The sequence below is a fragment of the Simochromis diagramma genome, unplaced genomic scaffold (genome assembly GCF_900408965.1).
Source record: "Simochromis diagramma unplaced genomic scaffold, fSimDia1.1 OVJJ01000402.1, whole genome shotgun sequence".
Lineage (NCBI taxonomy): Eukaryota > Metazoa > Chordata > Actinopteri > Cichliformes > Cichlidae > Simochromis > Simochromis diagramma.
The window spans coordinates 8,329,772-8,352,311 of NW_024386972.1; the positions used below are offsets into that span (position 1 = coordinate 8,329,772).

Consider the following 22,540-nt stretch of genomic DNA (forward strand, 5'->3'; position numbering starts at 1 on the left):
CAGATCTACTACTTTTTTTGTCTTTTCTTGTTTTTTTTACATGACACAGTATAACTTTGTTTATTGGACATTAATTTTTGCATTGCTTTTGTCACTATTTGTCCTTTGTTAGCTCATATTTCCAACTTGACTATATTATAAATATTAAGTAAAATTAAAATATTTCAGTCTGACCTGAACTATACAAACATACTGGTATGACAGTTGACACAAGTAAAACTCAGTTTCATTTAAACTGTGCGTAAACTGAAACAGGTAGAAACCTGGCAGTGTTTTCCATGTGCTACACACAGCGGTGTCAAGTGCAGCTGCTGGTTAGAGAGGAGCTCCTTAAATCTAAAACTTTGCTGCTGGTAACGGCTTCTTTAACTTCCCAGTCCAGTAATGTTTCTTACATCAGTAGTCCTAACTAATTCCAGTTCTACAAGTCCATGACAACATCCATTTGAAGGGGAGGGAAGAGATATCCATTGTTTGTGGCACAGCAGTTGTGGAGGCTTGTTTCCGTGGTCCATTTTTTTCCTTTTTTCTATTTTTTTTTTCTTTTTGATAGAAGTGAGGGGTTGAAACCAGAGGATTAGTCGCTTGTTCGCGAGTCCTAATGTGTAAAAAATACACAAACACGTCTGAAAGGTAGGCAGCAGTTGGTTCTAAAGGTTATGTGACGAGACCCCTACGAAGGTTGGGATACTGTACAGTTTCAAAGACACGTCAGACTTGTTCCCGTTTATTACTCCAATCCAGTGAAGCACCATGTGTTGTCGTCTTCAGTGCGGTCTCCATCCAATTTACACATCTTTGCCACGCAAAATATACGACCCTCGACTCTCATTAGTTTATATTATGTTAAATGTTATGCACATTAAAATTTTTTACAAACCAAACTGATTGTTAAACCACACAGTATCACATCTGTACAAACTCAGAAAAAAATGTCACAAAACTAAGCGAAAGAAAGAAAGGATTTTTGTTTTGTTTTGGCAATTGAAAAGCAACAGCCTGGGCTTTCACAAGAATCACAAATTAAGGGAGAAAATACTGTCTGGAAAGTCTGAAAATGAAAAAGGAACAGTACATCTACGGAGTCCGTTTGTGATGATAAAACTGCTCTTCTTCCCATAAATGCCAACAGAAAAACATGGTTAAAAGGGTTAAGTGGGTGAAATACAAAGCCTGAGGGCACATACAGTATGCGACCACAAATTAAGCTCAAGTTGGACACACGAGATACCCTGCAGTTCGTTGCAAGTACTTAAAACACTCCTTTGTCGGGTGAAGTTCTATATTTATTAGAAAAGGCTTTTATAATGGTTCAGATTTCAGCTCCTCCACTCGGCACTCCAGATCAGCCACCTAAAAGAGAAGAGAGGAAAATGCTTAAAAGCTAAATGACAGCACTATAAAAGGTACAAAGACTAGTAAAAAACAGTTTTTTTACAGCCATTTTTACAAGAAAATATCAACATTTTCTCACAACATTCACTCACATGTGCTGTACCAATGTACCCGCACATGTGATGTGACAATAAAAGTGATTTGATTTGATTTGATTTGACATTTCAATATTGGAAAATCAGAAGGAGGTCTTGCTTATGAATGAATCTAGTGCAAGTTTTAAATTGCTGGAGGGAGGCAGGAGGATAAACTAGACCGAAGAGAAGCTCTGTATGGGATGTTGGGTTTTTAATGCAATAAAATCAACCTTAACCTCTAAATCAGCAACAAGGTTTTCCGTTGCATTATACTTCTGTTTCAAACCTTTTTGAAATCCTACACCGTAAGCTGACATGCACTTTCCTAGTAATGCAACCACACAGAAGCTCAATGATAACATACATAAACTCTTTCAACTTCATCACACTTTCTCCAAGTTCCCCAAGACATTTTAAGATTTTCTTGAAACCACAAGCAATTCTGATTAATAGAAGTTTCAAGATCAGATTTGGTCTGGATCAAGCAAAGTGGTGTTTACTCTTGAACGCTTTACAAAATGCTCTGCAAACCTACCAGCACACAGTTGTTGTGTGAATATTATATTAAATGCTAGATGTGAAGATTAAATGTGCACACACTGCCTTGAGGCACCTCGTATACCTGTTCTTGGAGTTGCCCTGACTCCTCTTTCAGAAGGTTGGCCTCAGCCCCAACTTGTGCACAGCGCTGGGTCTCCTTCTTCAGATACTCAATCTCCCTGTTAAAGGAAGAGGATAACAGCATTGGCACTCTGATCTCACAACTCTCTCGGGCTTTTGTACATGTAGTTAAACGGTCTTACTTTTGTTGATACTCCTTGATCAGACGTTTGGCTTTGCTGTATTTGCGCTCCAGGGCCTGATACTGGGCCTGCGTCTCCTTCAGGTGCTCATCCACTGCCTGGCACAGGCTCTGAGCCTCCATCCAATAGCCCTCCAGCTTCTCCATTCGCTCCTTGTTCTCCTGCAGGGTTTGCTCCAGCTGGACCTTGTCCATACGCCAGCGCTGCTTCTCCTGCTCTGCGTGGTGCAGCTGGAAGAAAGCGTGATTCATTCATTTCAATCACATGATGATGTAAACGGACACAATCTTCTTATTCTAAAGATAAGAAATGCTCTTTTGCTTATTCTTAATAGAACCATTACATAAAATATCATGATAATATTCACTTTAAATTACCTTTCTTTTCAGTTGCTGGATCTCAGCCTGGGTGACAGCGTGTTTTATTTGGAGCTATAAAAAAAAAAACAGTGTTACTATTCTAAACACATCTCTAAATATAAGGTGCATTAGTGAAAAAAGTTTTGATTAAAGAAGAAATGTTGTAATTACGACATTCATGGCTCACCTCTTTGTATTTATGGGCCAGCTTCTCAGGGTCTGTCTCCAGAGGCGACATGTCCTCGTTCTCTGCCAAGTCAAACACCTCGATCGCAGTGGGATACGGTGGACTAGCTTCCTCATCATCATCCTCTTCCTCATCTGTGCCGTATTCCCCACCCTGCAGGGATATGGTCAAGGTTAGGACCCCGTTCATAGGCAAAAATCAAGAAAAGAAAAAAAAAGGAGAGCTTATGACTTATATTTTATATATATAGATGAAAGTGCATGTATAGCTGGAGAGTGAGTGAGATTAAAGTTTGTTGTCCTTCTCCTTTGCAGGTAAACAAACTCTTTCAAGTGATACCATTTACACAGAGAAAGCTAAATTTGAATCTGTCAATGTTTCCAGTGCTAAAATATAGTTTTTGCACATATTGGTTTCCAGGAGGGTTTTCAATTTATGCAATTCCTGGAGAAAACCAAATATATTTCTTTAAATTTGTTTAATTAATTTTTGGACATAATGCTAAAGGAAACAAGAAGGTAGAGTGTAATAGTCTTGATGGTGTCGTCCTCTTGTGCTGTGACGCCAAATAGACACTAGATGGTGCACAACTCAAGCAGGCGCCTGTACTTTTCATTACGCAACTGCACACCTAATCTTCTTACTGTCCATGAATGGAGGAACTTCCTCTCTGTTATTCTAATGAAACCATAGACAGTTCCTGAGCCTGTTCCGTGTATGTGAATGAAAAGCGAAACAATCTGAGGCATCATTGACAAACTAAAGGGCACAAAAAAGTCCCTCTGCTTAGTCACAACCCTGAGCGGAGCATATTTTCTGATCATGTTGATAATACACTGGATATCACAGTGTGGCTTTTTCTTTTTCACTGTTCGTAAAAATAATCACATGTTTTTTAATCCTACAGGGAAACCAATATCCTAGAGGGCTAAGTGAGGATTTTAAGGTAGCACTTTGTGCTTAACTGTGAGGCTGTTTACTGATGTCTTTGCTCTGTTAGCTCAGCTTGTGTGGGACTGTGCGTCATCTGCAGTGGTTAAATAATATCTTATGTCCCATTTTTTTTTGTATTTGTGCAGAGGGGAGGGGTGAAGCTGGATTAGTAAGCACTTCACCCTCACTTCTCTACTGTGCATGTGCAGATGTTGCTCCATCACCAGTTAAAGAATGATAAACCAGGCGCAGGCAAAGTTTTTATGCTTTGATCCCTACAGTGATGGGATGTGGTAGCTTTGTTACGCTGTGGGGGGGAGGCAGTTTCCTGGCATGGTTTTGGTTCACTTGGCCACTTAAGAGGAAGGAATCCCTACAAATCAATTCAAAGTTGTTCTGAGTGATCGCCTTTATCCGGTGATATAACACTCCTACCCTGATGGGCGTGCTCGCTTACAAAGTCCACCACCTAGAGCGCAGGAAGGATCACTGAATGGACTGATGAGTATAAAAAGGATGTGAATCATATGCTTTCACCTGATTTTAACTAAGAGGGGATTGGGGAATCATGTGTTAGATAACAGTCTTCACCACCATCATGAAAACATCAACTGAGGGATTATCTGTGGGAAGAAATGTGCCCCCTTCCTCACAGACTTACAGAGATGATAATCAACGTGTTTTGTCTTTAGACCCTTCATTAGTAACCTCAGTAATCTTATTGCCCTCTAACCTCTTGTTCATCCATGTACTGGTTGTAGCGCTGCTCCATCATTTCCCTCTGCCAGCGCTCTTGCTCCAAGGTCTGCTGGATGAGCTGGGCCACTTCGCTCTGTTCACCCGGCTTCTCTCGTCCAATCACAAACCTGCATTTAGGCATATATTATTCCACCTCAGCCAGGAACAGAAAACTATGACAAAACCATATATATATGCTGTGATGCTGTATGTATATGCTAAATAATACATGTTGGCCTCTTCTTTGTTCTGAACACTGAGGAGCACAAACACCGGCTCTTTAGGCAGTGAATGTTTTCATTCTTCAGTTAGTATAGCATAATGTATTAATGTAGCTGGAATGCGCTGGCTCTCTGATAACAGAAAATGGCTTCCTGTTTACACTCTAACAAAGATCTTCTCTACATAGTTACCCTCTTGGGTGCACGAATCAAACCCTCAATTCGTCCTCTCTTTTAGCACATTGTACAGATCATTACAGACACTATATTTTCTCTTGATTGATGCTCATAAATGGTAAACTGGGTAAAGGACAGCGAATCATGACAAAGCCACAGATGGTTGTTAAGCCAGCCACTGTAGCCTTTCAATTTCTGCAGCACTGAGAGGTAATTAAATGCTCATAAACACACTTCCTGTCCCAATCTATTTGTCTGCGTGACGTTTGTTTTATGAATAGGTCGGAGCTCTACTGCCCTTCGCCATCACTGCAGCAGATCCATAATGTATGAGCTATCTATGGAGGTCTCTGATCTTCACAAGTCACACAACACTAGCAATTATCCCAACAGCGCAGACCACTAAACCCTGAATTATGAATGAGCATGGATGACAAAAGAAGCACACGGGAACAGTGAGCCATACCAAAAATCCAAAGCGCAAAGGCTACAAATAGACCCTTGGCATTTTTGAAATTATACTTTTGATACAAAGTGTTTTGGTTCCTGATAACTGTTTTCAGTGGCTCTGATGTGGAACCTTTGGACTTTATACTGAATGTCTCTAAAAGGAGCTTTTCAATACTAAAGGGTATAATCACGACCCTGGGAGACTGGCGATATAAATCTAAAGTCTGGTGAAGTGAATGGGCAGGATGTGGTAGAAGTAAGCTTTGTGTGAAAAAATGTGCTGTGGGTAAATATCAAAAGGAAATCATCTCCTTCAGGAAGAATGCTTAATGTCAGGGCAACTAGCAATGAAAACACATATCCTGGTCACTGCTAAGGCATTTAGAAAACCACAAAATAGTAGCTACAAAAATACAAGACCATTTAACAAAGACCACAAATTAAAGCAGTTTAATGTACTTTAAATCTATATTACTTTAAAAGTATGGAAGTACTTTAAATACTAACATTAGCAAGTCAATTTACTGACAACAGTCTGATGTTTAGGAGCTTTCAGTGTGTTACATTTGCAGTTGGAATATCTGAGTTCCTAGTCAGAATTTTCACACTTCCAACTTGGAAATTCAAGAACGCCAACCTAATGATTCAAGGTGGTGGTAATGCACGTAAACCGCAGTAAAACTGTACTACTGCTGATATGTATTTGTGACTCATTAAATAACCCAGTACTCTGTGAATATTCCTCATCTGTGGTTTTAAGGGGCAAAAAAAACATGCAATGCACTGTTTTGATAGTGATGCATGAATGGATCTATCTTGCTAGGGAGCAACTTTATTACCAGAATGCATTCAACTCAGTACCAAGTATGTGCAAATGAGTCAAAAAAGTGAAGCCAATAAGGAAATACCCTGCCCCTGCTTTCTTTATAATGGCCAGTAGGGGGCAACTCCATTAGCTGCCACTAGAAAAAGATAGCACATTGCACTTCCTGTTAGGACCTCAATATAACATTTCTGGTACATATATGCTGCAGTTCTAAGTTGTATTCAATAAAGTATGCTGTCCTATTTTGTAAATGATGGTCCCATTTGTACTAGAATAGACAATAAACCAGAGTAGAAAAGTTGCAAAAAGTTGTGCATCATAGTTTGACTGCACCTGTTTTTTTACTTAAAATGGTGCTAAAAGGGAAGATTCAGGGGACACCCGAAGACACTACGATGGATCCTTTTGTGAAAGTCTTAACAAAATCCATAAAATTGTCGAGATATATCAGTAAAACTGAAATTGATAGCAAACTAGCATTTCTACTTCAACTTCTACTTGGCTACAAAAAAGAAAAAAGGTTTGTTTCGTGATGTAAAAGTGATTCAAAGCAAATTGGTTAGTCAGAGAGACTTACTTAACGGTTCCTGAGGTGTTCCTGAGTACAGAGGCGGCAAAGCTTTGGGTGACTCCCACCAAACTGGTCCCATCCACCTCCACAATCAGATCGTTCACCTGGATCCTGAAGCAGACAGTTTAAAGGCTTAAAATTTAGAGGAACAATAAGGCATCCACTCCTGGAACTAACACTACAACTACTAAGGTAACCTCAAGGTGACATTTGATTTACAAAACAAAGGCCTGTTCAACTTCCCTTAATTTCTGACCTGCGATGTTTCAGTTCTGCAGTACATTTTTTTTAATCATATCAGGAATATTTAAAGTACGAAGAAACATACCTGCCATCCCTGTGTGCTGCTCCTCCTTCTGTGACAGTCTTCACAAAGATGCCCAGTTTCTCCAGGCCCATGTCAGCCCCTGCACCCATCCCAATAATACTGATGCCCAGGCCGTCACCGTCTGAAAGAAATCAGGCTTGCTGTTACCAAACTGATATTGTAATCTGTCTGTAACAGACTTGTTGTTGAAGAGGCAACCTTTGGGACTGAAAATGCAGCCAACACAAAAGTGACAGAACCTGCAGTTGTCTGAATGGCCACAAGATAGCTAACATTAGCTAACAACATAACATTCCACCTCTCTTCACTTCTGACTTCAGAACGACGGGATAGCAACAGTCACAATGCTCAAATCGATCTTTTAAAACAGGAATTCATGACCCAGCGCTTGAAGTCAGTGTGGCTATGTCCATGTTTTAATGTACAGTCTATGAATGTGTTATTATGGCATAGCAAAAAGAAATATAGCTGCTTTCAGTGGTTGTAGAAGAGGCTAAATTTTAATAATTCTTCAGCTGTGCGCTAATAAATTACTTAGTGAACCTTTGTTTGCTATCCTCTATAATTTAAACCCACTCAAAGGTGCACTGTAGTTTTTTCTTGTATATTAATTATATTCGCTTAATTTTAAGTAAAGTTTAAATTAAGTTTAACACAACTCGTGTCCTCAAGGCTATACATTTGCTTCCCCCAACATTTGCGCCAGCTTTAATCATATAGAAACCATGTATGGTTACCAGCAAAATTTATCAGCACGTTCCACAGGGTACCTTAAAATGACTTGCTTACCATAATATATAATAAACCAATATTGTAAAAAATAAATATCAGCTTAAAGTGTTGGATTATAAGTCAGAAAAAAGCGAACACATATTACAGGTGCCTTCTGTTCAAACCTTCTGTTTGTGCAAAGTGAGGGGATAGGAAACCAGAATGGCTCGTTTGAGACTGAGGATTGACTGAGGGGATGCACCAAGGGCTAATATGAGATAGATAATGGTAACGATGAGTCATGCAAATGCACTCTAATAGAGTTCAAGAGTAGAAATATGGAACTGAAAGTCAGAATGAATGCAGGAACAACAAGGAAGGTACACTAAAAACTGTAACTGAACAGAAGTGTCCAAATAGATTATTAACTGTAGTTTCTTGATATGTGAGAGGTTAAAAAGATTAGTTGTTGTTTGTTTGTTTGTGTTACCACATAGTTGGGATTTAAGATTTCTAAAGAAAGCCCAATCTATGTCACGATGACGCATCATAAGCTTTTTCGTCTGTTGAATTTGGGGGTTTTCAACCTGACATCAGCATTCTGTGCAAACTACAACTGAGTTTTAGTGCATAAGTTTCTTTGTACCTTGAGGACAAAAAAAAAAAAAGCTCTGACCTTCATGTGATCTTGAAAAAATAAAACATTAGTTTTGTTGACGTCTGTGACGTCAAAGTTAGATGATAATCAATATAACACCTAGATTCCTCCCAGAGGCGTTATGTGCTGATTTAGCGTATTCTTTTTTTCAAGCACTGTTTCTTTTTTATTTCAGCTTTTATTCTATCATGATCTAATTAATGTAGAGCGTGCACACCGCAACACCTATAAAGAACACTGCTACATATGGTAACCCACGTAATCTGCCCTATACACAAGTCTTCTACACACATAGAAATGCACTATGATGTTACATGGATACTGCAAATCTGTAAGTCATTGGGGAGAGCAGAAGGCAGCTGGTGAACCCTGCAGGTCTTTTAAAGTAGGACTTTTTTTAATTGCTTCGGAGATGGGAGCCAAATGGGAGCTTGATCATTCAAATACAGAACCTTACATTTGTGGGTTTTTTGTATTCTCTTTCTTAGCAAGGTGCAAAGAAGCCTCAGGCAAGTCAAAGTACAGTAAATGCTTAGAATTATTTATATGCCCGAAGTAAAGTGCAGATTTTACAGAAAGAATTTGTATAAATACTCGACTGGTTAGAAAAAAACAGGGTTTAGTTCTGATACCTTTCTCCAGCTCCACAGGGAATAGGTCCAGCCTCTCCACTCTTTTCTCCAGCTCATACTCAGCAGACGCTGCCATTGGATCCACATCTTCATTGCGTCTGTCATAGTCCTCGTTGGAATAGGTGGCAAACACCTGTAGGATGAGACAGGGACAAGATCAGACTGAGAATCACACTTACATCAAGTCTCTGCAAGGCGGAGCAGATTTTTGCTAGCATCTATTCCTGTTCAGAATTTGTTTGTTGTTGAAACGGGACATTCGTGAGTCACAGTTGTTTTGGGATTTTTTGTTTTGAAAAGAAAATGTTCAAAATTATGGCAAATTATTTGTTTTCTTGGCAAAAATTAGATCCACGCTTAGGCCTGTTCGATATAACGATATATATCGGATGACGATATAAAAACGTCTATCTTTCCTATTATGCTATCGTTTGTTTACAGCAATATTTTTTTTCATCGTTTTGATGGTCACTGTAGTAGCTATATAAATTTCTTAAAGTTCTATCTTTCTCTTATATTTAAAATAACCACACTATGGATGGACAAGTGCCAGTTTTTACGTGTTGTCGTTAGCAACAAAACTGCAGTCCGCTTGTTTGTTTTCCACGTAAGCCTTTCACAATAAAGCTCAAGATCCTGTTGAGACTTTTCAAAATAAACTGAATCACGGGAAAGAGTATGCAGAGAGTTTACGGATGAGAAGCAAAAAAGAGCCGTCAGGTGCTAAAAATAAACATTAGGCTCAAACTTTGAAAGAACTTATGTCTATAAATGTATGGTTTCATGCATGGTTAAAACACAGGTAAAGGACGCCCAACTGGAAAAACTTCACGCAAGTCGAGATGCCCGAGATTCACAGAATTTACAGAAAATATTACATTTTTGTGATTTATATCCTTGTCAGGACGATAAATGTCTTATATCGGGATATGAGATTTTGGTTTTCTCGCACAGCCATATCCAAGCTTCACGCCACTGTCATTGTTGCCTAATAAACCTCCTTATAACTGGCCTCTGTGATATAGAGAGATAGATAGATATCCTTTCTTTCTAGACAAATCTTTCTTTTCCTTGGAGCCATGGTGTCTTATCACTCTTCCTGCACATACTCCAAATATAGTAACTGCTGCTGTCACCAGAATCACTTCCTGTGCACCCTGAGGAGCAGTGATTCGTTTTGTTTTGGGGTTTTTTTAATTTTTTTATTGCATTTGTGTATCAACAGGTAAAAGAGTGGGCAGATTGCAGAATGACGTGACTACAGATACTTAAATTCAAACTACTGAACGGTTCAGTTAATATCAGTTACACGTGCTTTGTGGAAGATGACTTACAGAGTCACAGAAAGGCAAGAGAGGAAGTACTGGAGGAAACAGGACCATTACTCACAGGAAACTGACTCTAATCTGAGTATTTTTTTTTCTCCCCCACATTTCTTGCACCGGTGCTCAAAATCCTTTCTAACAGCTTTATGTTCCACCACCACCAGCTGACTACTATGCCACGTTCATAGCCACTTAAATCACCTTTCTTTCTCACTCTGATACTTATTTGGAGCTCTAAACCATGTCCACATGGCACTGAGCTAAAGTTAAAAGACACACACACAGTGGTCAGTAAGCTTATATATAATATTTCTGTTTGATTTCTTTAGAAAATCCAGCTTAAGCTAACACAAGTTAAAATTAATATGATCTATTCAGAGAAATGACTCTTTCTAAATCACCTTCACTGATTTACATCATTCCATTGAGGACAGCAATTTAATGGATTGAAAAAAGCTTAAGATCTCTACTTAGAGCTTTTGGATGCGTAAGTAGCTGAGACAGACGAGGTGGCTTCATGGTTCGATAATAACTGACCAACACTGTTAATGCGGACATAATGCAATTCAAATGTATTGACATTTTCAACTGAGACAGCCACAGCATTTAGTCCGAGCTGTATTGTTTCACAGCAGTCATCTGTATCAAACAGACTAATGAGAAAAAAAAATAAATAAAAATCAATCACAACCACTGAAGTTGCTCTTATGAAGACAGGGGCCTCTGTTTTCAGGGCTCAACTTCCCACATTCACTCTGGTCTAACAGCATGACAGTTTACATAACCACCCCCAGCATGCTAATGGAGGCCTTCTGCAGCTGCTGCTCACAGGCCTCACATAGACACAAACACACACACACACAGGGAGAAAGAGAGAGCCCAATCTTTAAAAGCCTCACTTTCAGTCTTCCAGGGTGATTATGTATGCACCACCTTGCATGCTCCGCTGGCTACACTAATTCAGTGCTGGACCTTCTCCTTTTACACATTCTTTGATTTATTTTATCAACTTTTCTCTCCACAATCTTTGTTCCCTCTTCTGCAACACTTTCACACTGTTTCCTCAAGCCTTGGTTTGCTTTATTCAATGCATCTCTTGCATGTCGCCGGCCTGTTTAGCTTGTCCATCTGTGTTACAGAAGTAGCATCTCGTAGCTTCCGTGCTGCTCTTCAGTCCTACAGTATGGGGCCCCGTCTCCGTGGCAACCCCACAGTAAAGAGCCTGTCAGTTTTCTGACAGCTCCTTTGAAATGTAACCAGCCCCTCCTCTCTTTAATTTATTCAGTATCATTGTATTCTCTTGCATCATTGAGCACTGTACAAGCTTCTGCTCCTACTTTTGGGCTGTCCTTACCCATAACAATAGAGTTTAAAATGTAATCGCCTTGAGTTAAATCTCTCCCCATCACTGTCAGATCACGCAAGCAATGACATGGATGATTTTTTCTTTTGATTTTTTTTTTTTTTTTTTGGGGGGGGGGGGCAAATTATGGCATAAAAATTACAATTTGCTTTAGAGTTCAGTTAGTGTCAATTATTCTATTAGTTTCTCAGGGAAGAATTAGTTCAGTACAAATACTGTATATAAAAGATGGACACAGTAATTGTGATTTTTGTTTTGTTTTGTTTTTTAAGGTAGAAGTGACAATATTTGTTGTGAGGGACTTGTTTTGGTACCAGGCTGTAAAGATGTTACTTTTATAGCTGAAACTAGCCATTTTAACATTGCACTTTATTGGGATTGACTCAGTTTTACAGTGAGCCTCAACCGGCCATCTTATGATTACTGAGTTCCACACTAGTTGCATTTTTCATGGAGGTTGCCACTTGTTTTAGTATTTTTGGAAAAACATTGTGACATCTGGGTACTGAATATAAAGTTATGACCAGCAGCAGGTTTGCTTACTTGAACACAAAAACTAGAAACCACAATTATGGCCCCATAATAAAGTAGTAACACATGAATATTTTTAAAAACTGCTTCTTGAGCAGTTGCAGACGGTACCCCAGATAGTTTTTTCTTTCTCTTTTCTACCATTTACATTTATGCTAAGCTAACCAACTCTTGGCTGTGGCTTCATACTGACCCTGCAGGCATGAACGGTATCAATCTACCAATCTTCTCATGTAATACTCAGAAAAGAAAAAAAAAAAAAGCAAATAAGCATAGTTCCCATTGTCCTGGGCTTTTCATTTAACTGACCACAAAACCTATAAATATCCATAAATGCTCATTATTTAGTGGGTCCAGCTTCCAAAGTAGACAAACTGCTGTATTTTACACTATTTTGTAAATAAAACACTCAATCAAAAAAGGAATGGAGTAAAGACTAATTAGGTTCAGCAGTTCTAAAACCATTAGATACACTGCTGTTACACTTTACTCTGTGAATCCCATCAGATTTAAACTCACAATAGTTAGCATGGGAGAAGAACTTAAGTCAGATGACTTCTGATTTAGGTTACCTTTGTATTTAGACGGATTAACAGAATGTGGATTAAGCGGCCAAAAAAGTACACCGTTTGCAAGTAACAGAGTGTAAAACAACAACAGAGACCTTTGAGCACCAGTGTGACACTTTCACGTGGCACTGCATCACCCCTTGAGTTTAAAGATCAATAGGTCACAGCTGATGGTCTGTGAAGCCCTCAATTTACACCCATGATACTGCAAAACATCAAAGACAGAAGACTGAGCGACTCTATTTTACTGCAATTGTAATAAATGATCACCACTGTAGTTGTGCTGTGCGTTGCAGCTATTGGAGAAACTGGCCATGGTATAAGTCAAGCTACAGTATCATCCTTGACTGACAGAATTACCTCTCGCTTCCAGCAGGAAGTCTATCTCCCTCCTTACAGACAGACTAATTGGGATTCTCCACGATACAACCTCTTACCTCGCTTTACCTAAGCACGCAGAGTTGTAGATGAACTCTACGAACAGTGAGGTGGCTATCTTGGGAAGACAAACATTGGGATTAAAGGCAGTGTGGTGGGAGGGGGGGTGTGGTAGAGAAGGACGCTGTTCCAGTTGTGGCAGATAGTAGGTCAGAGGAGCTAACAGATGGCCAGGAAACTCCCTTCCTCCCTCCCTCTGCTACCAGCCGCCTCGGATGTCCTACAAAAGCTCCATGGGCAGAAAACTACAGCCACTCACCAGCTTAGAGATTGTGTTTGTGTCTATACAGAGCACCTATTTGGGATTGTAAAGGGTATTAAAAAGCAGCCAGTAAGTGACGACAACCATTTTACAACGCTGTTGTCGTCACACCGAAATGGCAAAATGATACAGCTGCCACGCCATGCCTCTGCTCTGCTCCAGTGTGGTTGCATCTTGATGCCCCTCTGGCTACAGTGTGATTGGATAACGCTGTGGTGTTAACTAGCAAGCCCGTAACCCACACCCCACCACCCCCACTGCCCACAGCAGCACGTCAACTGCTGTTTCTTTCCCTCTTGACTCCAAAAACTGTTCTAATTTTGGATGGAGCGAATAGGATGTGTGTAGGTGGTGCCACTGGTTTTTCCTAAAAGAGTGTTTCCACTCTCGTTGCATTCAGCAAAAAAAACAAAAAAAAAAGGCTTTCCAGCATTTTTTTGCTCATACTAGGCTTTGCATGTGCGACGTACAGTTTTCTCAATTTCTAGCTAAATGCAAAAGTTCATTACCATGTACTGATATATGAATGCCTCAATTTTCCCTGTATACGAATATGTGCGCAGTAATTAATCCATGCTTAATAAAGCTGTCAAACTTAAGCGTATGTTACACTTTTCCTCCTAAAGATTAATGACGCCACTATCTAAACTAACATAGGTTAAACAAGTGGCAGGTAATTGCTTCTAAATCCTACTAAAATTGGGGGTTAATCCACATGCCAGATGTGCACCATGCAGACAGAAAATAAGGATGTGGCTCTGGCAGCGATCACGTTTGACCAGTCTTCTCTTGCCAATAAAATGGATATGGTCAGCTCGTCATAGTAATGTTTGCATGGCACCAAAGCCCATCTATTTTGGCAGAACAATTTTTGGTCAGCAGTCATGTTTAGGCTTAGCGCTAACGCTGGAGAGAGGCACGGCAATATGAAAATAAGGTCAGCACAGAGGGCTGAATGGCATTACACTATACAGAAGGATACAACAACTAAACTCTGTAACTATATATATTTTATTATGTTGTGTTTATGTTGGATATATGTTTTATTATGATACCATATCATACTGATTACATTTGTTATGACATTTTCTTTTGTATCCCTATGGCTCTTTTTTTACATACAGACTTAGTTTGGTTTTTTTTCCTTTTTGCTAAAGCATATAGTTTAGCCAGATCAGGTGACACTGAATCCTCCCTTAGTTATGCTGCGATAGGTGTAGGCTGCTGGGGGATTCGCATGATGCATTGAGTATTTGTTCTTCAGTCGCCTTTTTCACTCACTGTGTATTAATAGATCTCTCTGCATTTAATTATTACTTGTTATTAATCTCTGGCTCTCTTCCACAGCATGTCTTTTTTCCAGCCTTCCTTTTCTCACTTAACCAGTCAAGGAATTGTGAAAAAAAACCTCTTTTAAAAGCATATTAACTAGCAGCACCATTACTCAAGGAGGAAAACCGTTTCCATTCTTCCATTCTATATTTTCTGGTATTAATAAAAACATAAAATAACAATCATCCTAACTTCAGGACCAATAAAGCCTGAGAAAGACAAATATAAATGTTCAGCCATCCATACAGCACGGTTGGCGCCTCACATGTCACTGTTACCAACGCCTGTCATTTTTTTGACAAGATGATGGCAGGCGGGACAAGACAAAACAGTTTCAGACATCATGAGCGAGACGTTGCGTAATGTGGCTTGTCGCAGTAACCTGAACGAGTGGGCACATCACATAAATGCTTGCAGCCCACCACCAACCAGTGCAGGGCCGAGAAGTGGGGCAGTCTGACCTTGCTGATAATCTGTCTGGTCTTCCACTCCTCCTGGCTGTGAGTAATGCACTGTATGAAATACTGCAGGCCTGCTGAGTCAAAGTGATAGACAGTTTGAGGATACCTTAACATATGGTTACCTCTCCATGGGCAGTTCCCTTATTGGATGATCTCTGTGGTGCATTTAGGGTAGTCTGTATTTTGTGTTTTGTGGCAGAGACTTTAAAGCAGCAACACCTCCTTCTATGTTTGTCAAAATTCAACACCCTCTGTTTATTACCTTATAAGTACAGTCATCGTTTGTGTTAATAACACAGTGTGAAAGAAAATCATAGGTGTTCTCTGAGCAGGCTGGTGAGACTGAGGAGCGTAGGCAGAGACCTAGAAGAAAGAGTCCAGGTTGGTGGTGCAGAAGGACAAAATGTTTAGGAGTAGGTGAGGTGAGGGGTAAGCAAGGTGGCAAATACATCTGCTTATTCCTGGATTGGAGGAGACACAGCCCAAATCTAGTGGAGATTATCTCTCTCTTTTTTGAGGGGCAAAAAGCTCCCCCTGCACAGTGGGATAAATAATTAAAAATCACAACAAGCTAGGGGGCTAAGTCAGGCTAAATACACCGAGTAATATAGAATTGAGTCAAAACAAACAAGCTAAAGAAATAAATAAGACATGAGAAGCAGCTTCCTGTGTTCGACAAAAGAGGCGGCCCTGAAAAGCGAGGCAGGTCTGTGATGATAACAATGCTGCTATTTTTACTAGCAGCAGCAGACTGGTGACAAAGAGCGAAAGGGAGAAAAGAAGGAGCAGGAGAAAGAGTGTGAGGAGGAGCAAACAAAGAATGCAGTGTGAACTCTACCCGAAGCAGATCTGCTATTTTTGCCACTTTGAGAGGACACGGACAGAAAGACAGACAGATGGAGGGGAACAATCAGTATGAATCGGAGACAGAGAAAGGCATGCATGCAGACGTCCAACCGCTGTCACCACAACAAGACTTAATTGTGACCAAAAGCTGCACTGTTGCTCAGACGAGAAATATGCTCTAAAAATGAGCACTTCCTGTTTGGCAGTGAAACTAAGTGACAGTGTGACTTAAGAGCTGGCTGTTATGCACTCGCATGACATTTGAGCTGCATAATAACGCCCCTCCCATTTGACCTCGCATCCCCCTTACTCTCATCCACCCCTGCATCAATCTCCATAACAAAGGCCACACTGATACAGTGTGAAAGGACTCAGTAGGAGGTTTTTTTTCTTCACTGACCGCTGCAGGGTCGCAACGAAATTCTCCTCTTTATCAAAGTCGTGACTTACAGCTTTTATCACACCGTAGATAATGCCTCCTCCTGGTAACCACGTTTGATCTCATGAGGATAAAATAATGTTGAAAGTGTGTTTTCTTCTCTATTGCACTTGCATGACAGGCACAGCAAGCCCACAAATGACTTGTATGTGATTTATGGGACAAAGCTGATTTCTAGGCATTTGCTCAATATATTAGAGCTTAATAGTGACACATAATCACACATCACTATTGGTATAATTGCTGTTCGGGAGTAACTATGTAATTTAATGTCTCAATTAATGTTATTGTGATTGGTTACAATATGTAATGAAATTACAGTTACCAATCAAATTGTCCATTATTACTAAGGGTTATATTCTTTACACAAGAAGGCTTACTCCACATGTAGAATATATCATTATTCTTTACTGCTTTGCACTTTATTCTCAGTGCATTAATTCCTTCTTTTGACATATGTCCAGAAAAAGCCAGTCAGCAAATCCAGTGCAATGCCATCTAGGATAACATAGCTAATAAAGCGCTGTCTCTCCAGACAGGCTCCATTCCTCTCAAAGTTTGAGCATTGTTTTTGATTGGTTCTTCTTTTTGAATGTGCACTGTTTCAAATCAGCCAGTCTAATCAGTGTGTCTGACTCTGACCATTCCAAGGTGGGTGGATATGTCCTTGGAAAAGAATCTTTAGTGCTGGAAGATTAACAAACCAGATCAGGGCTCTAACATTATAAACGAAAGCTTGTTTTCTACCATTAAAATGTTAGGCCTAATTTCACCTTTAACAGAATAACTAGTAATTTGTAGACAATCAGATTTCACACTTGTGTCAGTTACCATACATGAAAAGATGTTCTCCAAATTTTTGGAATGTGCATAAAACACTGCATTACACACAGAATTATGCTTCACTGAGTCTTTCTCACTGGATCACAGTGCATTGTGTGCATCCTTGAGGCCTGACAAACATCTGCAGAGCTGATTTTTTTTTTCAAGTATATTCCATAACTTGTGTTGTTTATATTCTTCAGTAATCTTCTCTTCCGTTACCTGACAGATTGCTACAGTTTTGGGTTCATTACCACGAACAACTGTTTCTCGATGAAATGGTTTGAAACCACTGGATATATTTAATAATGTCACTCGTATGAGCTTGTGAAGGTAGAAAGCAGGTGCAAAAACAAAGCTTCCAGAGCACCACTGGTGGCCTTTAATTGTACACTTTTTAATTTTATATTGTCAATATTTGTCATTAATAATCCCAAAAGCTTATTTTCTCAGTTTGTTTTCTTTAGCTTATTTAGCTTAGAAATATCTGCATTGATCCAACACATATATGTGCAGTCCTTAGCAGTCTTTCATTAATTCCAATATTTGATGTATATGTTGTTAGTATCTATGTCAGGTTGGTTTTTAAACTATAATATTCAAATGTCAGGGTGCAGAAACTGGGTGGTTCTGGACAATGTGCAGCGATAAGAGAAAATTTGGACTTGACAAGCCATGAAATGGTACAGGAGAGCCTTTCTGTGAGAAGTAATGTGTGTGACACAAAGTGTCAGGGCCCACTTTAGCTTGCAGAGTTGCTGTATGCCTTGGACCTCAAGGCAGAGCAAAGCAGCAACACTGAACTGGAGAGAGTCTGATGCTCCTCTCCGGATCATTACACCGCCCCCAGACAACAAGAGACACTTCAAATCAACTCGTCCTCGTCCTCCTCCTCCTTCTCGTCTGTCCTATTCTCTCATTGCACCGGTCCAAGAAGAGATTACAGTGCTCTTTTTTTTCTCACTTCCTCTGTCTTTATCTCACACACAATCACAAATACAGCATCCGATGACCTTTCATTTTCCACTGTACAATATCCACTTCTCTAAAAATGGGGATAATTATCCAGGCCTGCCAGGTCTGTTTTACCCCCCCCCCAAAAAAAGGCAATTATTTACAAAAGCAGCTCCTGCTGCATTTCAGTATCTACGTTGAGGCACTTTTGGGGCCCGTGTCAGCTGCACAGTAGGAATGCAGGCCCATCCATTAGCAACTGGCTGCTGGGGAGGAGGGTGTTAGTAGTGTGCAAAGCCCTGTGTTGAAACAGGCTAAAATCAAAATGTCAGCACTGGTGTGACACTGGCAGAGGCTGAGCGAGTTCATTAAAAAAGCTGACTGTGGCACTGGCTATGACTGTAACACAGCAGATAAGCTTTAAGGTCAAGTTCAACAAGCCTCTAAAGACACAGGATGAAAAGAAAATCCCATACCACAACATAGTTACAATTCAGAAATCAGCACACAAGCCTGATTAATAAACAAGGTTCTGGGGGTACAATGTGACAGCAAACACCTCCATGTTCTAGCTACAGTTCTTTCTGTTAATTCAGGGTGTTTTTACACTTCACATTTCCTCACCTGGATGGGCTCTGTGCTGAAGCGAATCTTTCTTGAAGGGGGTGGATCCTCTTCCACAGGCAGCCCTGAAATCTCCACACAGCTGGACTCTGGCTCATAGCGGTCATCGCCCTCGTCTTCCTCCTCATCCTTCTGGCTTCCTTCAAAGTCCTCCCCCACCGCACTGTAGGTACTGATATCCACAGAGTCCCGGCCCGACTGTTCTTCTCTGAGAGTCCTGTCTTCCTCCTCCTCTGTATTTTTGTCCCCATCCTGCCTGACCATGTCGGCACTTTTTGGAGAGCTTCGCTTCTCTGAGGCAGTTTCTCCATTCTGCACCGACATGTGGATGTCACCTTGCAGTATTGTGCTGCTGGGCTCGCTGGTCCCAGAGTGTTCCTCAGGTTTAACATCAACTTTGGCCTCGACACCTGCATCTGAAACGGTCTTTTCTCTCTGTTCATTCGGCTCTCCTACATTACTGTAAAGTTCAGTAGTTGGGGCACACTGGCCACCATTAACGCTTTCAGATGGAGGAGTCACCCTTCCTCTGGAGCCCCTTGGAGGTGTCTCCTGTCCCTTCTGAATGCTTATCTCATCCCCTTGGTTGCCTGATGCAAAGGCACTGACCCTCTTTGTGATTATCTTGGAATTCAACACGCCTACCTTGGTGCTGACCCCTCTGGAAGGGAGTGGTGGTGTAGAGGAGAGACGGTGGAGGTTGTTCCGGAGCTCGGCTGCCCGTTCAAACACAGCACTGAGCTGGCTGACTGTAGGGGACACTGCTTCACTAGTGTCCAGGCTGTCCAGGGACTCTGTGCTGCCATTAAAACGGGCCACCATATCCAACCTGCCATCCTGAAAGCTCGAGGCCTTATCTGCCTTCAGTAACACCCTGGTTGTAGCCAGCTTCTCCTGCTGCAGTTTTTCCTGCTGCAGCTGCTTCTCCTGCTGCAGTTTCTCCTGTTGCAGCTTCTCCTGCTGCAGTTTCTCCTGCTGCTGCTTCTCCTCAAAGATGCGGCGGGTCTCCTGTAGCTTGGAGTAGCTGGGCGAGGAGGCCCGCTGGTGCCCATTCTCCGGTTTTGTGTCGAACTTGCTGACGCGCTCGGACACGGTGGATCCGAGCTTCAGCAGCGCGCTATGATCCACGTTCTCGTTCAGGCTACCGGCTCTGGGCAGGGAAAGGCGCACCGATTTGTCGGCGATCCTGGCGTTGTCCTCACCCTCTGCGTCGGCCGGGGATGTGGTCTGCATCTGCTGGAACATGTTCTTGATACGGTGCACATTAGAGCCGTACCTGCGCCCTCGGGGGCCCTCCTGCATGTCCCCATTTGCAGCATTGTCTTTAACGGGCTTCAGGGCCTGCATCCCCGCCTCGTACGCGTTCCTGTGCGGGGATGGGCTCCTGAGCGTGGAGCCAGAGCCGGTGCTCTTGGATGTGGATTCGGTCTTCATCATGGTCAGTCAAGCGTCGCAACTGATGCTCAACGACGGCATGTCTCCTTTCTCAACTCCCGGTGGCAAATCTGTATTATCCACCAGCAGCCGATCCCAGCGAGGTGGCGCCCAGACTAGACCGGCAGATGGAGAGAAACAAAAACAACAGATCGCATTAAAGGCCTGCCTGCATCCGCTGCAATTCTCGTCTAGTGCAGCGGAGAAAGTGAGCGCGATGCATCTGTCAATAGCTCGTTTGCAGTTACAACAATGCGAGCCCGACCTTCTCAGATAATTGCATTAGTTACTGAAAATGTTTGCACAGAAAAACAGAAGAGTAATGAGCCGCGGATTTACCGCAGCTGACGACAGATTGCTTACGTTTAATCCCTTTTTAGAGGCAGCATCATTTTGATCTCTTCATTCTGTGAGCTGCAGATTTCTGGTCCTCTCGTAGCGGCAGACTGCTGCTGCTGCATGGAGGGGGGAATGCATGGGTCATAGTGCCCGTCTGCTCCTAATTCTTTGACCATTAAACGAATACGATCTTCATTTACAATATTTGGCGGAGGTGCATTAATTATAGCTACTATGTTACAGTGAGTGATGTGGTTTTCATTCCCGCTACAAAAAAGCAGTCATTCCAAGGAAGAAGCGATACGCAATGCTACTCTAAGGAAGAGGAAGAAAAAAAACCATAACATATAATTAAAAATATATATATTTTAAAAAAATTATGATTTATTTTTAACCTAATGAGGCTGTGGTGGCACACTATACAAAAAAGACGGACGCCCCGAATGTTTTGTTTTTTTTCGTATTTTTTAAACCCCTCCCCCTCCACTAAAAGGAAATCCCTAATAAAGCAGTCCAGAGGCAGCTTTTTACACTAAATAAATGTATCTGTAAAGTATAAAATATGGATACTTACCGTTTCGTTACGAAAAATAATAAAACTGAAGTCGCGGTCTTTTTCGTTCAACCAGCGATAGGACCCAGTGACACCTCACTCACGTCAAATCTCCTTGGCCAATAACACATCCGTTATTTGCAGGACACATTGCTGCTTCCTGCATTCTACATCTGCGCCGATAGATATTTTAAACGTTATTACCGAGCGTAGACAAAGCATTTCCTTTTTCTTTTTTCTTTTTTTTTTTTTTGAAGGCTTTGAACTTGCCCACGTAGTCTCGGTTTCAAAAGTCGTTTGGGGTTTGTTTTGTTTTATCTGCAAGGCCGACCCATTCATGCAGCTGCCTCAATACATAGACAAGAAGAGTGTAATGTACTTGTTTACATGGGTTAACTGTCATGGTGAATATTAGTCACTGAAAAAAGGCTGAGGCGATGTTAAACAAGGCGGCAGTGCCACCTAGCCAGTGTTCTCATCTGACTGTGTTACTGGTGGGTTTTGCAAAGTAATGACCAGCTGAAGAAACATTGACACAAATAAACTCAGTACATAAAAATTAAAATATATTTAAAATATATTTAATTCTGTCCAGTGTGTTAAAAAGCTTTTAGTTGTGTACTTTTGTACTTTTAACTTTTGATTCATTTTTAACCCAACCCCTATTTCCCATGAGAGACTTTGCCTTTTACCACCCTACAAATACAACGTGTTCTTAATGACTCATGTCTTTTTCGTGCTTTTGCATGAGTGTCACATTATGACTGTAGAACAGTCACTGGTGTCACACAGACCGTTCGTTTGCAGACCGTCGCCTGCATGTTGTAGCTGTTTACTGTCACCAGGGGGCAGTGTCACAAACAACAGATCTGTGAAATCACAGGATACCTGGCAATGCAACCTATGCACAGCCCCATCCGTGATCCATGATGAGCTGGGTGCTCTTTTGTTGTTGTTTTGTTCGTTTGTTTTTATTGCATACTCTTCCACGTAGGGTCTGTGTAGGCAAATGCCCATGCAAAAGAATGCTAAAACATGGGCTTTACCTGGTTAAGTAAGGCATATACTGACCAACTTTTGGTTTAAAAAAAAAAAAGTATTTTACACAAAAGTACAGCCTTGTCCTAGTTCAGCTTCAGTTGGAATCTCTTCAAGACATTATGTAAACATTTTAAGCATAAA

General features: G+C 41.0%; 1 protein-coding gene across 2 annotated transcripts; it reads right to left on the reverse strand.

Moving 5' to 3' along the window:
• Positions 1-30: 30 nt before the first annotated feature.
• ppp1r9bb (protein phosphatase 1, regulatory subunit 9Bb) lies at positions 31-21,665 on the reverse strand. Of its 2 annotated transcripts, none has more exons than XM_040039463.1 (11): positions 21,380-21,665; positions 19,033-20,582; positions 9,067-9,199; positions 7,066-7,186; positions 6,744-6,848; positions 4,488-4,620; positions 2,822-2,974; positions 2,653-2,706; positions 2,276-2,505; positions 2,095-2,191; positions 31-1,353 (listed from the first exon to the last, which is right to left on the reverse strand). In XM_040039463.1, exons 2-11 carry the CDS (start codon positions 20,467-20,469, stop codon positions 1,303-1,305), a joined length of 2,514 nt encoding a protein of 837 aa, XP_039895397.1. In that variant the 5' UTR covers positions 20,470-20,582; positions 21,380-21,665; the 3' UTR covers positions 31-1,302. The 2 variants fall into 2 exon arrangements, with proteins under 2 accessions (XP_039895397.1, XP_039895396.1); XM_040039462.1 differs by lacking the exon at positions 21,380-21,665 and adding an exon at positions 20,830-21,161.
• Positions 21,666-22,540: the final 875 nt, after the last annotated feature.